Source organism: Seriola dumerili, unplaced genomic scaffold, assembly GCF_002260705.1.
Source record: "Seriola dumerili isolate Sdu_G_001 unplaced genomic scaffold, Sdu_1.0 BDQW01000088.1, whole genome shotgun sequence".
Lineage (NCBI taxonomy): Eukaryota > Metazoa > Chordata > Actinopteri > Carangiformes > Carangidae > Seriola > Seriola dumerili.
In genome coordinates, this window is record NW_019174343.1 from 90,672 (window position 1) to 104,580 (window position 13,909).

At 41.4% G+C, this 13,909-nt stretch overlaps 1 protein-coding gene across 2 annotated transcripts; it reads left to right on the top strand.

Annotated features, from left to right (window-relative positions):
* Positions 1 to 1,154: 1,154 nt before the first annotated feature.
* slc2a10 (solute carrier family 2 member 10) lies at positions 1,155 to 13,536 on the top strand. 2 transcript variants are annotated; one of them, XM_022745589.1, is made up of 6 exons: positions 1,155 to 1,491; positions 5,317 to 5,374; positions 6,566 to 7,819; positions 9,447 to 9,569; positions 11,225 to 11,360; positions 11,462 to 13,536. In XM_022745589.1, exons 2-6 carry the CDS (start codon positions 5,371 to 5,373, stop codon positions 11,556 to 11,558), a joined length of 1,614 nt encoding a protein of 537 aa, XP_022601310.1. In that variant the 5' UTR covers positions 1,155 to 1,491; positions 5,317 to 5,370; the 3' UTR covers positions 11,559 to 13,536. The 2 variants fall into 2 exon arrangements, with proteins under 2 accessions (XP_022601310.1, XP_022601311.1); XM_022745590.1 differs by having other exon boundaries at positions 11,245 to 11,360; positions 11,462 to 11,566.
* The last annotated feature ends 373 nt before the right edge of the window (positions 13,537 to 13,909 follow it).

Here is a 13,909-nt window from a genome sequence, read left to right on the forward strand (position 1 = left end):
CCCGCCTTCTTCTACTGTCTCATGTCACACCACTTCCTCTGCGCTGTGTCTACGTGCTGCCACCTTGCGGCCACCGCCATGACCACACCTTCACCACAGCGGGAAACTTCACTGATAGATTAGGAGAAATGTTTTTCTAGTTGTAAAATAAAATTCAAACTGTTAATCTACAGTTTACGAAGGGAGACTCAAAGTATAAAGTAGAAATATATAGTATGCAAAAAATACAGTACCTGCTAGAGTAAATGTACTTAGCTACAAACATTTGCTGTAGTTTTATTTTCACAAAGATTAACTTCTGTCAGAATATAAAACGACTAGACTAAACTGCTACACTAGTTTGTGTTTCTCTGTCCTCATTCTGCTGGTATATCTGGACTCTAGAGCTGCAGGATCCAGATCTGACTCTTAATCCACACATATCATCATCATTATTCATTTCATTGTTATTGTTAGGATTCTAAACCAGATGGGTATCTTTGTTTAGTTTTAAAGATATTGACCAATAAAATTAACAAAGGGGGGGATTGGTGTCCAGTCACCATAAATCTTGGTGGCTGTGTCAGGCTATGTTTGGGTATAGACCTACCTCAAAATCCAATGGACAGGGTTTAGGATCTCTAGGCAAGTAGTAACAAATATCTGAAGTGACTTATTGACTGATGACAGTGATCAATCATATATTTGCCCATAACTAAAGATGCCTTTGGTCAATCCTGATTGAACTCAGTGGCGACATGTTGAGCTGTCTCTTGAACACATGAGGGAACATTGACTGGATCCAATTTGACGATGAAACAAGTGTGATTGTGATTGCTCTCACACCTTTAAACAGGATTAAACTACTGGAAGTTTGACTTTGCCAAACCTGCACAGCTGTTCGTGCTTGTCTTCTCCCTCTCACCCCCTCTTTCTTCTCTCTCCCTCATTTCTCTCCTCTCAACCAATCCGGTTATAACCCCCTCCTCCATCCTCTCCACTGTAAGCAAGTGCTGCTCATGGATCTGTTGTTTTTTCTTTATACTGTAAAGCCTTGACCTGATTCTGTAAAGTGCCTTGACATAATTTACGTTATGATTTGGTGCCATATAATTAAAATTGAAGTGAAGTGAGCTGGTCCTACAGCCCCGCTCGAGGCTTACCTGTGGCCTCCCCAGGACGCTTGGAGTACTTTCTGGGATGTTGGACAGATGTCGACCTCTGGCGTCAAAACTTCGCCAAGAAGTTTTCCTCTGTTAACTTGACGCGCCTGCCACGTAGCTCTAACTTCCTGAAGAACCAGCGGCTTCCCAGCAGCATCTTCAGTCGTTTAACACTTTCTCTGCTCATGGTTAGTCCAGTTTTCCTCCCGGAGGTCTCGGAAGCGACAAGACTTAGGTTAACCGCGGACTGAGGAGCCCTCAGACCTCAGACTGCTGCATCTGTGTGTCCCGTCTCACAGCGGCCTCCGCCTCCCGGTTCCTGTCCGGACAGATGGTCTATGGTTGCGCGGTGAGTAACGGGTCTGTACAAGTCCACAACAGAAGCTAGTGTTTAACCAGATCTGGTCTCTGCTCAGACAAAGATACTTATACCAAAGGACTGGTGGGGTGGACCCGGTGGAGGAGTGTGACTGAAGTATTTCTGTTCTAATACTTTATTTGTCTGCTGCTCAGTTCAGAGGGAAACACTTTGTACCACATTGATGGGATTACAGTTATAGAAACAGTTGATATAGAGCTGATCAGTTATGATGCTGCAGATTAAACAACACAACTGTATACTGTGGTTAAGTTCAAACTTCACCTGACAACTGCTCCTTAAATGTTGATGCATTAATACAATAAAGTGTCAGTGTTATAACACTTTAACTTGAGTAAAGGATTTCAATATTTCCTCCACCACTGGAAAAACCAGCTTTGACTCTTAGTTGCCTCTCAGTAGGAGGTCTGTACGAATATTTCTCTTTGCTGCATTGATATAAAGCACTTTATTAATTTTAAGTCATTAATTATTAATTAAATTAAATTATGAATAAAATTATGAATTAATTAATATTATAACCGTATACTGTAATAGAAAGAGACTAATAGAGTAAAATCAAACGAGCACTGATGAAATCACTTGAGTAAATGACAGAAAATTGATTAACTGTTCAAGAAGCATACTGATGTTAATGATCCTGTGATCCTGAGCCTATTGATCACTGTTGGGAACATTAGGATCACAGACTGCACCTTAAACAAGTGAGGACATGAATAATAACAACATTAATAATAATAACAACAACATACTTTATTTTGATAGTACTTTAACAAATGAAGTTACAAAGTTTTATACATTCTTAATTGTGTGTACTTGGTGGAGCCAGAGACCACGCAATAGGCACACATGAGGCTCTGTGTCAACCTTACACTGTAAATGTCATGTAAATTAAATGATTGTCACACAAGAGTTAAGTCCTGTTTCCAGTAGGTGGCCCTGTGACTATTAATATTACTATACAGATGTCTACAATGTGAGACTGTCATCAAACGTGAAATTTGGGGAAGATTGGACAATATACAATATTGTGCACATTTATGCACATTGCTTGGTGTCCTGGTTGACTCCGCCTACCTTAAATGGCTGACTGGCTGCACCTGTGAGGAGGAGCATATAAGCCAGGCTCCTTCTCCCCTCTGGCTGTCTCCCTGGACAGCAGAAATCCAGCCATCCTTTCTTTTTGTATATTTTGTCTTTCACCATACAACATCACACACACATGGCTTTCTCTGCATTCAACACGTCCATCACACACTGACAATTGACCTCAGATGCCATAAACTGTGGTTGTTATTATCTTGAATTAAAAGAGATTTTAACACAAGTTTACCTCCCATAATTGATATGACTTCAATCTGCTGGTCATAACAAAAGCATAATCGAGGTGGGTATTTTCTGACCAAGTTTGAGAAGGATCAGGTCAGCCTGCTAGGAGGAGTAAATTAAACAGTAAAACATGATGTTTCCTGTTATCATTAAGTGGTGCTTTGAATATTACTAACAATGGTTTGTGTTCAGGTCAGTACTCTTATCAAACATGTAAAGTTTGTGGAAGTTTGGACAGTGTGTACTGGAGTTATAAAAATGTCATGTAAATCAAATCATAATTGTCACACAAGAGTTAATTCCTATTTCCAGTAGGTGGTGCTGTGACTATTAATATTACTATGCAGATGTCTACAGTGTGTGACTGTCATCAAACGTGAAAGAAAGGGAAAAGGAAGATTGGACAATATACAATTGAGTTAAAGCCACTGAAGATATTGGATTTTTGCTTGCATTGCACCATGCAACAAGCACACGTGTCTGTAAAATCCCAGCCAGGTCAGGGGACATGACACATCAAAATGTAATGTGCTACGGATTCCACACCATTCAGCGGAAACTCACAAGGTCAGCAGGAAAGCATCATCTAGGTGTAAAGCATACTCTGACCAAGTTTGGAGAAGATTGGACAAAGTATGTCAGCGTTATAACCACTCCCTTTTTCAGAATAAAAAATATAGCATAGAGATGTGTTCAGGGTGGATCTGTTGTCAAACCTATAAGGTTTGGGGACAGATTGGAACATGTGTCTTGGAATGAGAGCAAGCTGAATTTTCATGGCAATTGATCAAAATTTTGCTGTGCTGCCACGGGCATGTCTTTTGACCAAAACTCAAAAGGTCTTCACTGTAGTATTGCACCGGTCAGAAGTTGGAATTGGACAATATGTCATGGACATAAAGCCACTTCCTGGTTCATATTTAAGTCGCTGCCAGAGCCACACCCTTTAAGGAAAGGTCACAACCATGAGCGTGACCCATGAAATACGTAAATTTACACCAGGCCTGACGTGTGTGCAAAGTTTCAATAGTGTCCTTGCACCCTTTGGTGCTCGGGCCCTTATAATATATAAAGTACACAAAAAGCTAAAACAGTCAAATTATTAAAGAACCAACAGCTGATAAGACAGGTTTCACTAAAGGTCTGCTGACACACTTGTTGAGCTTTTGACCATAGCACCAGGTCTTCATCAACAGATGAAGGTTGATAATAAGTTTTAAAAAAACAGGTTTAGACGAGAGGTAGGCTCAGTGGAAATCCACACATTTACACAAGAAGTTCAGCTGACTCATTGTCAGGAGCTATACTCAGCAGGGGGGGTTCCCTAACCCTGATGATGGCATCATGTAGTCTGACAGATAGACTACAGATAGACTACATATTAATAACAGAGATGTAGGATCTATTATTTCTGGAGCTTGACTCACGGGATCTAAAAGTCAGGATGTCCTACTGGTGTCTTTTTTTCTGTCTCTCATGAGTTTCAAGACTGTGTTGAAGTACAGTACTGCACAGCTGGAGTCATTCTGACAGAGAGGACCAGGACAGCTAGGCCCGTCAGAGCTCTGAGGGCTATCAGTCACATTTTAAAATCAGCTGTAGAAACAAACAGAAGCCAGGGACATGTGGTCTGGTAAACTTCTGTTGTACTGAATGTTAAACTATGAAGCTATCAACAAACAAACAAACTAAATACATCAGTGAGTCACTGTTACACTGACATGTTCCTTCATTTTGAAGAATGTTTTTTTTTGTTTGCCTCTCCAGTTTTTTGAAGTTAGAATTAGAAGGTGAGGTGCTCTGTACCTGGCTGTGGGAGTGATTATCTGTCAGTTTATTGTGTCCACCCTGAAGAAGGTCTCAGACTCTGTGGGCCTCAGGGGAGCTCAGAAGTCAGGGTGGTGTGTGACACATCAAAGTTCATGCTGGTCTCATTAATGGCAGCGTCTACATTCTGCCTCAGTTGGCATTGTTGGTTCTGCTTGAGTGCATTAGAATTATTCTAGCTAGAGAAGCAGTGGAAACAGATTCCTGAGCACGCTCAGTGACCTCTGTCTTACAGGAAGTACTCTGCAGAGACTAGGTGATCTCTGTTGTCAGTCCTAATAAACCACAGTGTGTGTGTTCATGGTGATGAAGGAACATGTCAGTGGAAGAGTGACTTACCGATGTGGAGACAGTCACTGTTGATTGGTGACAGTAACACATGACATAACAACACATATGATACAACACAACACTAAACAAACTACCTGATTTCTACACAGCTTTGTGTTATGTTGAGTCCATCTCAAGTGGACTCCTTGATGAAATCATGCAATCAGCAGGACAGTTGCCATGGGGATGGGGCTGCAACGGGCTCTTTGGGCCCCTCTGTCCTTTGACTGAGGAGGACACCTGACTCCCTGTGGGTGTGGGATAAGGAAGATGGTGTGTTATTATTTCTTGTTTGCTTGTGTGTTACAGACGATGTCCAGTCCTGCAGTCTGACTGGGATTTGTTCATAACGGGACACAAGCAATGGGTAAGAAAATAAACTTTACTCTACAACATGTTTATTTCTACTCTGATGTAAAGGAAGGTACAGATGTCCCCTGTAGGTTAATCTGTGAAAGTCAGTGCAGAGACCTAGATATTCTGGTGTTGAAGCTGATGATAACATGCCTTCTACTACATTTAGACATTAAAATAAAATTGAACTGTCAAGTTTTTGTTTGAACTGTATATGAGTGTGAAGACAATGCAGTGAACCTCAATAACATATAGAACATTTGTGTCAATAGATTCTGCACATCAGAGACTCACAGGTTAATGTAATGAACAGCTGCAGAGCATTTCACATATCAAATCTTCATTACTGATGAGGAGACCAACTAAAACATGACAGGGACTGCACACAAACCATTCTGAGACTGGATGTATTACTATTTACTTACAGGATATATTTCCTAAACATGGACTGAAAAGTGCTGAGACACAGTAAATTTACAGACAGTGACGTTATCTTATGTATTTGAAAAGGACCATGCAGAATATTAAGGCATGTTAAACACTTTGTAAGGTTAATTTACACCTTTATCTTAGTAAAGAATTGATGACACTTATGTTGTATGAATTAAAGCTCCTTGTTTTAGAGACAGTGCATGTAGTGCGTAGATTTTCCTGCTGGATTCATCTCTCATTCTAACCTCACCAAGACATAAACCTGAGTTATTTTATTCAATCAATCACTTTATTTGTCCCCAGTGGGACAATTGAGTATGAAGCAGTGGGACATATGCATAAAAACATAAAAACACAGGGCACATAAATACAACACCATGACCAAAAGATAAAGGACAGTAAATTAATAAAAACAAAACAGAAATTAAGAAGTTAATTGTAGATCAGAAGTTTCCTCCTAGAGTTTAGAAGGGAGATGTCAGAGGGTATAAAAGAGTGTTTGGATCTGGGAGTCAGAGGAGGGAACCAGAGGGCAGAAACTGAAACTGCTGATGCAGAGGGTGGATTCATCAGTCTTAAGATGACTTTGTGTTGTGGAGATCTTGCAGATTAACCTGCTGAACTAGTTACCACCTTATTTTGTATATTTTAATTTGATTTTGAGAGATTGAAACCAGCAGATGAAAGTGAACGCGAGAACAGATAAAACATCAGGGTCCTGTCAAAATGAAATTTTGAAAGCTGCTGGCTTGTGTCCCCCCCGCCCCCCCAGGTTGTTCGATCCTGCTGTTGACCAGCTTGGTGTCCACCCTGGGAGGTCTGGTCTTTGGTTATGAGCTTGGCATCATCTCTGGTGCCTTGTTGCAGCTGAAGGTGGAGTTCAGGCTCTCGTGTGTCCAGCAGGAGGCTCTGGTTAGTTCTTTGTTGATTGGAGCTCTACTGGCCTCCACTGTGGGAGGCTGCCTGATTGACCGACATGGCCGCAGGATTGCCATCCTCCTCAGCAACATCCTGATCCTGACCGGCAGCCTGGTCCTGCTCATCAGTTCCTACCCTGCACTGGTGGTGGGCAGAGTCACAGTGGGCTTCGCCATGTGTATATCTTCTATGTCCTGCTGCATCTTTGTGTCTGAGATGGTTTCCCCGGATCACAGGGGCTTTCTGGTGACACTGTATGAAGCTGGGATCACTGTTGGCATCCTGGCAGCTTATGCCATCAACTATTTCCTGTCTGAAACCAGGGGAGGGTGGAGATGGATGTTTGGATTTGCTGTGGTTCCGACTTTGGTTCAGCTGGTCTCTATCTGGTTTCTTCCATCCAGCACTAAGGACTCTGTAAGCCGTGCCTGCTGTCAGGCTGAGAGATACCTCATGAGTCCCACTGAAACCCCAGAGGAAGAGGATTCCAGCTGGGAAACCAAGAAGGTTCAGTATAACAGCTGCTCGCTGTTCCAGTGTAAAGACAACATGAGGACTCGGACTGTCATCGGACTGGGACTGGTGCTGTTTCAACAGTTCACAGGTCAACCAAATGTCCTTTTCTACGCCTCCACCATCTTCCACTCAGTAGGTTTTCAGAGTGATGCCTCAGCAGTGCTGGCCTCTGTGGGCCTGGGGCTGGTCAAAGTGATTGCCACTCTGACCTCCATGGTGTTTTCAGACAGGCTGGGCAGGAGGCCTCTGCTCATCAGTGGATGCACTGTTATGGCTGTGTGTCTGATAACCATTGGAATGCTCAGTGGACAGTCAGTGATGAACACTCAGAGGCCGTGTGACTCTGAGTTCAGTGTTAACATGACAAACCTGCCTCATTTACCCTCTGGTCACAGGTCAGTTGTTGACACACCTCTTGATGAGAGCTTCAGGCTTCTTCATACCAACACACAAGATGAAAATGTTGTATTTGATAAATCTGGACCAAAACCACTGGAACCTGCTCCAGAGTCTTCGAGCATCATTGTGAACTGGATCATTCTGCTGTGTATGATGGCTGTGGTCAGTGCGTACTCCATCGGATTTGGACCAAGTTTGTATATTCACTCCAAATGAGTCTGAAGAAATTCATCTCCTTTTCTTCATTGATTTTCATATTCATTACAGCTACAACTGAACTGTCAACATAAGGCATAAAGCATTTTGTAGCTGCTAAGCTGCTAGTAGGGCTGGGTACCACTTCTGATTTCCCGATTCAATTCTGATTCACAAGATCCCGATTGGATTTGATTACAAAATATTAATTTTTTTTGGATGTGAATGAGAACTAATGCTGTAAATTGTTCCTCCAACCTGGTGCATTATTAACTAGAATTATCTCCTCATGTTTGTATGCCTCTGCCACTAAAGACTAAATTTAGGTTACATCCTTTTTTATCCAGAGTCATATAAATTATTAACAATTTGTGTGAAATTTTGTCATAATTGCTGTGTGAGGACTTGAGTAATTGAGTAATCACTCAAAAAGTGTTTGCTGAGGTCATGGTGACCTTGACCATCCTTGACAGTCATTGAGTCCAACGTTTGTATCAAATTTGAAGGGATTCCCTTGAAGAGCTCTGAAGATTATTCTCACAAGGCCAAAATCATGTTTTGTGAGGTCAACATGACCTTAACCTTTGACCAATCAGTTTGCCCTTGAGTCCAAGTGAACATTTGTACCAAATTTGAAGAAGTTCCTTCAAGGCCTTAGAGAGATCCTACATTCACAAGGCAAAAACCATTTTTTGTGAGGTCACCATGCCCTTGACATTTGAACTTTGACCTTTAGCCAACAAATTCTAATCAGTTTGTCTTTGAGTGTAGATGAATGTTTTTACCAAATTTGAAGAAATTCCCTCAAGGCGTTACGGAGATATTGCGTTCACACCGCCAAAACCGCGTTTTGTGAGGTCACCGTGACAGTGACCTTTGACCTTTGACCACCAAAATCAAATAAGTTCATCCTTGAGTCCAAGTAAGTGTTTGAAGAAGTTCAAGTTCCATCAAGGCGTTACTGAGCTATCATGTCCACAAAGCCAAAACTGGCTCTGGCAGTTGCCAGCACAGAGGCATAAAAATATTAGTGTTTACATTAAGAATGGACCCAAAGCAGTTTCAGGAATGCACTTTTCAATTTAACGTGATCAACAGTTGAGAAAGTAATAGGTAGGTCATGAATGTGTGTTGCTAACATACCCCAGTGCACCAGCTACAGTGTGAACCACCAGGTATACACAGCTTTTTCTTCCTCACATCTTGCATGTAGCTTTGCTTTTTTACAGCTCTTCACTTTCTTCATAACTTTTAAATCTGAAATACAGCCACATCTGTCCTTAAACCTGAGTATTCAGTGGAGCTGCGTTGGCCATGTTTTAGTCTCTCATGTGACCAGATCTCGTGCAAGAAGGCTGGTCATGAAACACTAATGGGGTCATGACTTCACATGTCCACAGGAGACTGTAAAAGACACATTCAAAGTTTGATCTCTGGATTTTATAAATCGATATTGGATTATTCAAATGAAGATTGATTTGAATCGGAGAATCTATTTTTTCAGCCCAGCCCTAACGATGCCTAGTGTAGTATTAGTCTTCAAAACAACATCCACATACAGTACAGCCTCACCTAACCTAACACCATTGTGTTATTAGAGCTTGGAAACTCTTTTTGTCTTTCAGTGACCTGGATTCTTCTGAGTGAAATATTTCCAGCTGCTGTCAGAGGAAGAGCCTTCGCTTTCACCAGCTGTTTCAACTGGGCTGCCAACCTGTTGATCACATGCACTTTCCTCAATGTTATTGGTGAGTTCCAACACACCTTTCTCCTGGAGTACAGGTGCAGGTCTAACCAATAACATGAATGGTGGTTCAGTTCCCTTTACACTTCCCAGTAAACCAGGCAGCAATACCAATATCAACCACAATCAGACCTATCACATGGATCAATTATAGTGATTAATTATACTTGTGCTTTTCATTGACTGATGACGCAAAATGTAAGTAGTAATTCCCAGGCCTGTGTATCTGATCAAAAGAATCAGTTCAACAACAACATTAATCATCCTTTAGGTTGATATTACAATATACTACTAATACTGGCATTCAGCCAGCTAGCGATAGCAACATTTTCCGAGCAGATTAATAATGTAGCTGTCACTAATGAAAACAGACATATAACATTATGACCCATCAAGTTACTGACACATGAAAGAGAAGAAAAAAGCATTCTGAGTCCAGCTGGACCCTTAAGCAGGTCATAGTGTTCTCTTCTCAGTATTTGTTCAGACCAGTATTTGTTTCACGGTCAGCCTTGGACTGATCCACTGGTACCAGCTGCATAAATGACACTGACAGAGCCGCTAAAGACCTTATGGATTTTTTGAACGTCCACCAGCTGACCTCGATTTGAGTCGGTAGTCCTCCTGGGTAGTCCTCCCATGTCTAGTCCACCTGGGCCCTGGTCTCAAAAATGTGGTTTTCTTCTTCAGTGGAGGAAATTCTGAAGGTTGCTTTCACTGCACTGAGACCATCTCACCTGTGGGCGGAGGCCCAACGCTTTAACGAGGGACTCACATGCACTAACATGGACATGTATGTGCATTAACATGCACACGCTACCAGACCAGCTACCAAAACAAAGACCAGAGAAACACACAAAGGGGGTGTGACTTTGTTCTCTGCTCAGGATGCCATTACTCACAATTCAGTCAACTGCTCAGCCTCAGTCAGGAACTAAAGTCCATCTAGACGATAAAATATAGTGTTAAAAACATCCAGGATCTAAAATCTGGATAGTCTGTGTGATCAGAGCTGTCGACTGTACTGGGAGCACTGTTAGTCCTTCTGTTGCTCATCAAACACAGGTGTAACTGATTCCATTGAGGATTCCTGTCAGGTGTTAGAGCTCCAGAAACCTGGCACTGAGCATGTTGACTCACTGGTATGAGTTAAACTGAATGTTACACTGAAAAGAGCTCCTGAGCTCTTCCTTGTATGACAAGTCAAAAACGGTCTATGATCACTCACCACACTGATACATCCAAACAGGAGAGAGAAACATGTCAGTCAGGTGCAGTCTGTTCACACAGAAGTGGAGACACCTGTGTGGATGGAGACTGACTGTAGATAAGAAAAATACATTGTTACCTGAAAGTAACTTTAAGAGTTAAAAAAACAATAAAAAATTAGTAAGTTCTACTGAAAAAGGTAAAATTAGTTAATGGACTGTCTGTCGTAAAACTGATGAAGATGAATGAACAAACAGAGTGAACATGCAGCACAGACACAGATTAAACAGAATGTATAGTTTGAATAGTGATTTAAACATTTAGATTCTCTTGAGGCCATAACATTACCTCCCTACATGACTTTGCTGAATCTTCATGCCTGTCAAGCTCATGTGAGTTACAGGTGAAAGTCAAGGTGATCAGGAGGTGAAATGTGATTCTGATGAACAGATAGGATCGGTTTGTCAAAGGTATTTTTCCTGTACGGGGTGACCGCTGTGGCAGCTGGGATCTTCTTCTACTTCCTGCTGCCAGAGACCAAAGGGAAGACTCTGGAGCAGATAGACCAGGAGCTGCGTTTGAACAGGTGAGCTCTATACTACACCTGTTTGATGAAGACAGAGAGCTGTACTCCGCTCTCATCATGGGTGGTGCCATACTGAGACAGTGCTGTGTCTTGTTCTGCAGGTTTCACCATGGTGAGCAGTGCTGTGGCTGCATCAGCCGCAGACAGACCTCCCCACAGTACCAGCAAGTGCACTGTCAGGTGAGCCCCTCAGGGTGAACAGAGACATCACTACACATACTGAGGACTCTACAGGAACAAAGAGGTCCATCCCGCTCTGACGGCTGATGACTGAAACACTAAAACTTGTGTGTGTATCTTTATGAAACTTGTTGATAAAGTGTGTTTTCTTCATGTGTTTTAATCAGATCAAAGTGACACTGTTTTTAGGATTTAAAAATTTTTTACAATATGATCTTATTTTCATACTTGGACCAATGTGTCTGATATTTCTATGTTTATTTGGCAGCATTGGTCCACATAGCTTCATACTGTAGGTCCAGGGTTTGTCCTGATCAGCCTGCAGTCTAAAGAACCAATCCTCCAACCTGAACAACCATACAGGTTGTTTTTTCAACCCTCTGATTCGACCCACATGAAAAAGCCTCCTGAAAAAGCACCCCTACATTGATAAGTGTACTTGCCTTCATCACCAAGGTTACTATAATAACGGTCATGGCTTGGTCAAGTTTTAGGAAAAGATGGTGATTTGGGTTAAAATAAGTACTTCCTTAACATTAGATGATCTTTGTTGTCATGGTTACATGAAAAACAACATCATTACTTTTGTCGGACAGTCATGGACATAAACAGCTACTTTCACTTGGGAATCAAACACCCATCTCTTGTGTCATATTCATCCATCCACCACAACCTACTCCTGACATGGACTTTGTCTCTCTTTATACTACGTCTCCTATCATGATTACTACGACCACTAGATGTTGCCTAGCAATAAAACGTACCTATGGGTAATAATAACCTGCTGCACAGATGACCTATGGGCTCGCTTTGTACAGGAGGACAGTAACATATGTACCATGTGACCACCTCATGCTGTGGTTTCTTGCCACTCTGATCTGTCAACTGTCAGAGATGAAAATCTTAGAAACATAACTTCAGATGTGAAAAATGTGGATTAAATTTTACAGGTAAAACTGTACCTGTGTATCTTTACTTGGTTTTTCTTCAGGTATTTGCAGTCCTTTAGGGGGTGTCATCTTGATTCAGTTGATCTCTGATCTCTACTACAGAGGAACATAACAGGACAAGATTGAGTCTAAACAAAACATTTATTAACTGTTAACACAAGATAAATAAAACCAGTAATAATCAAGTAAAAATGCAAAGTGGAGCAAAGGAACAATGTTCACCAGCAGCTGATAAAAGTGTAGTAATGAGCTGGACAAAGGTGGGTGATGTGATGAGGCTGTTGACTGTATGACTGTGTTACTGACAGAGACACTGACCAGACGAAGGTTTTGATTATAGCTCCAGAAAAGATCAAACAAAGCACAGGGCTCTTTCCCTCAGGTATCCACTGCAACCATGTGTAACTTGATATTTGATCAGTCCATGTCAGATTTGTTTTCCATCTAACATTCATCAGTAAACTGAAACCTATAGTTTCAAAGGTAGAGATGCTCATACATGCTTTTATTTCTTCACAAAACACTCCTCTGCCCTGAATCACCTGTTAGTAATCCAGATTGCTGCAGCTGTACTTCTAATAGGTCAAATAGATGGTCTCATTTCACGTCCATACTCACTTCCCTTCATGGGCTTCCTGTTACGTTCACTCAGCCCTGAAGCTAAACCCACTGTCCCACTCAGCTGTTTAAAGACATTTGAGGCTGCAGCTCCACACTGATGAGAGCTCTACCTGCTGATTCTGTGGACTCATCTAAAAAGCAGCTACAGATGAATCTATTAAAAAGCCCCTTTAGGTGATCTGTGCACACTAGATGTGTTCCTTATGTGTTTTACTGGATTTTGGATTTCATTGTACTGTATTGTGTTGTATTCCTCTGTGTGTGTTCGCTATGTTTTTTGCAGTTTGACTGATTATTATTATTATTATTTACCTGTTCAAGTAAACAACCTTTGAAGCACTTTGTGGCTCATGTCTGTGTAAAGTGGTGTGTATAAATAAAGTTTACTTACTGAGAGGTCTAAAGTTTAAGAATAAAATAGAGATATCACTGTCCACATCAACCCAGTCTTGTATGTATTAGGTCATCATGTAGAGATTGTGTAAAGAAACAATCCTAATCATATGAAGGGAGATTATACAGTAGGTCTTTAAACATAAATAAAAAGATGACTGTTGTTTATAGGATCCTGATTAGAACCTGTTCATAAATGGTATGGTCTGATTTTTAGATTTTGGCCTCATACTTTAGATTTCACTACCTGATCATTCTGCAGGACATGAACTCTTTCATAAAAACATGTTGAGTGATATTAACTGGTCACAGGGAGCTTCATGTTATGTCAACAATGTGACCGAGTGTTATCAGAAGAGAGGAAGGGTGTGTGTGTGTGTGTGTGTTTGTGTGTGTGTGTGTGTA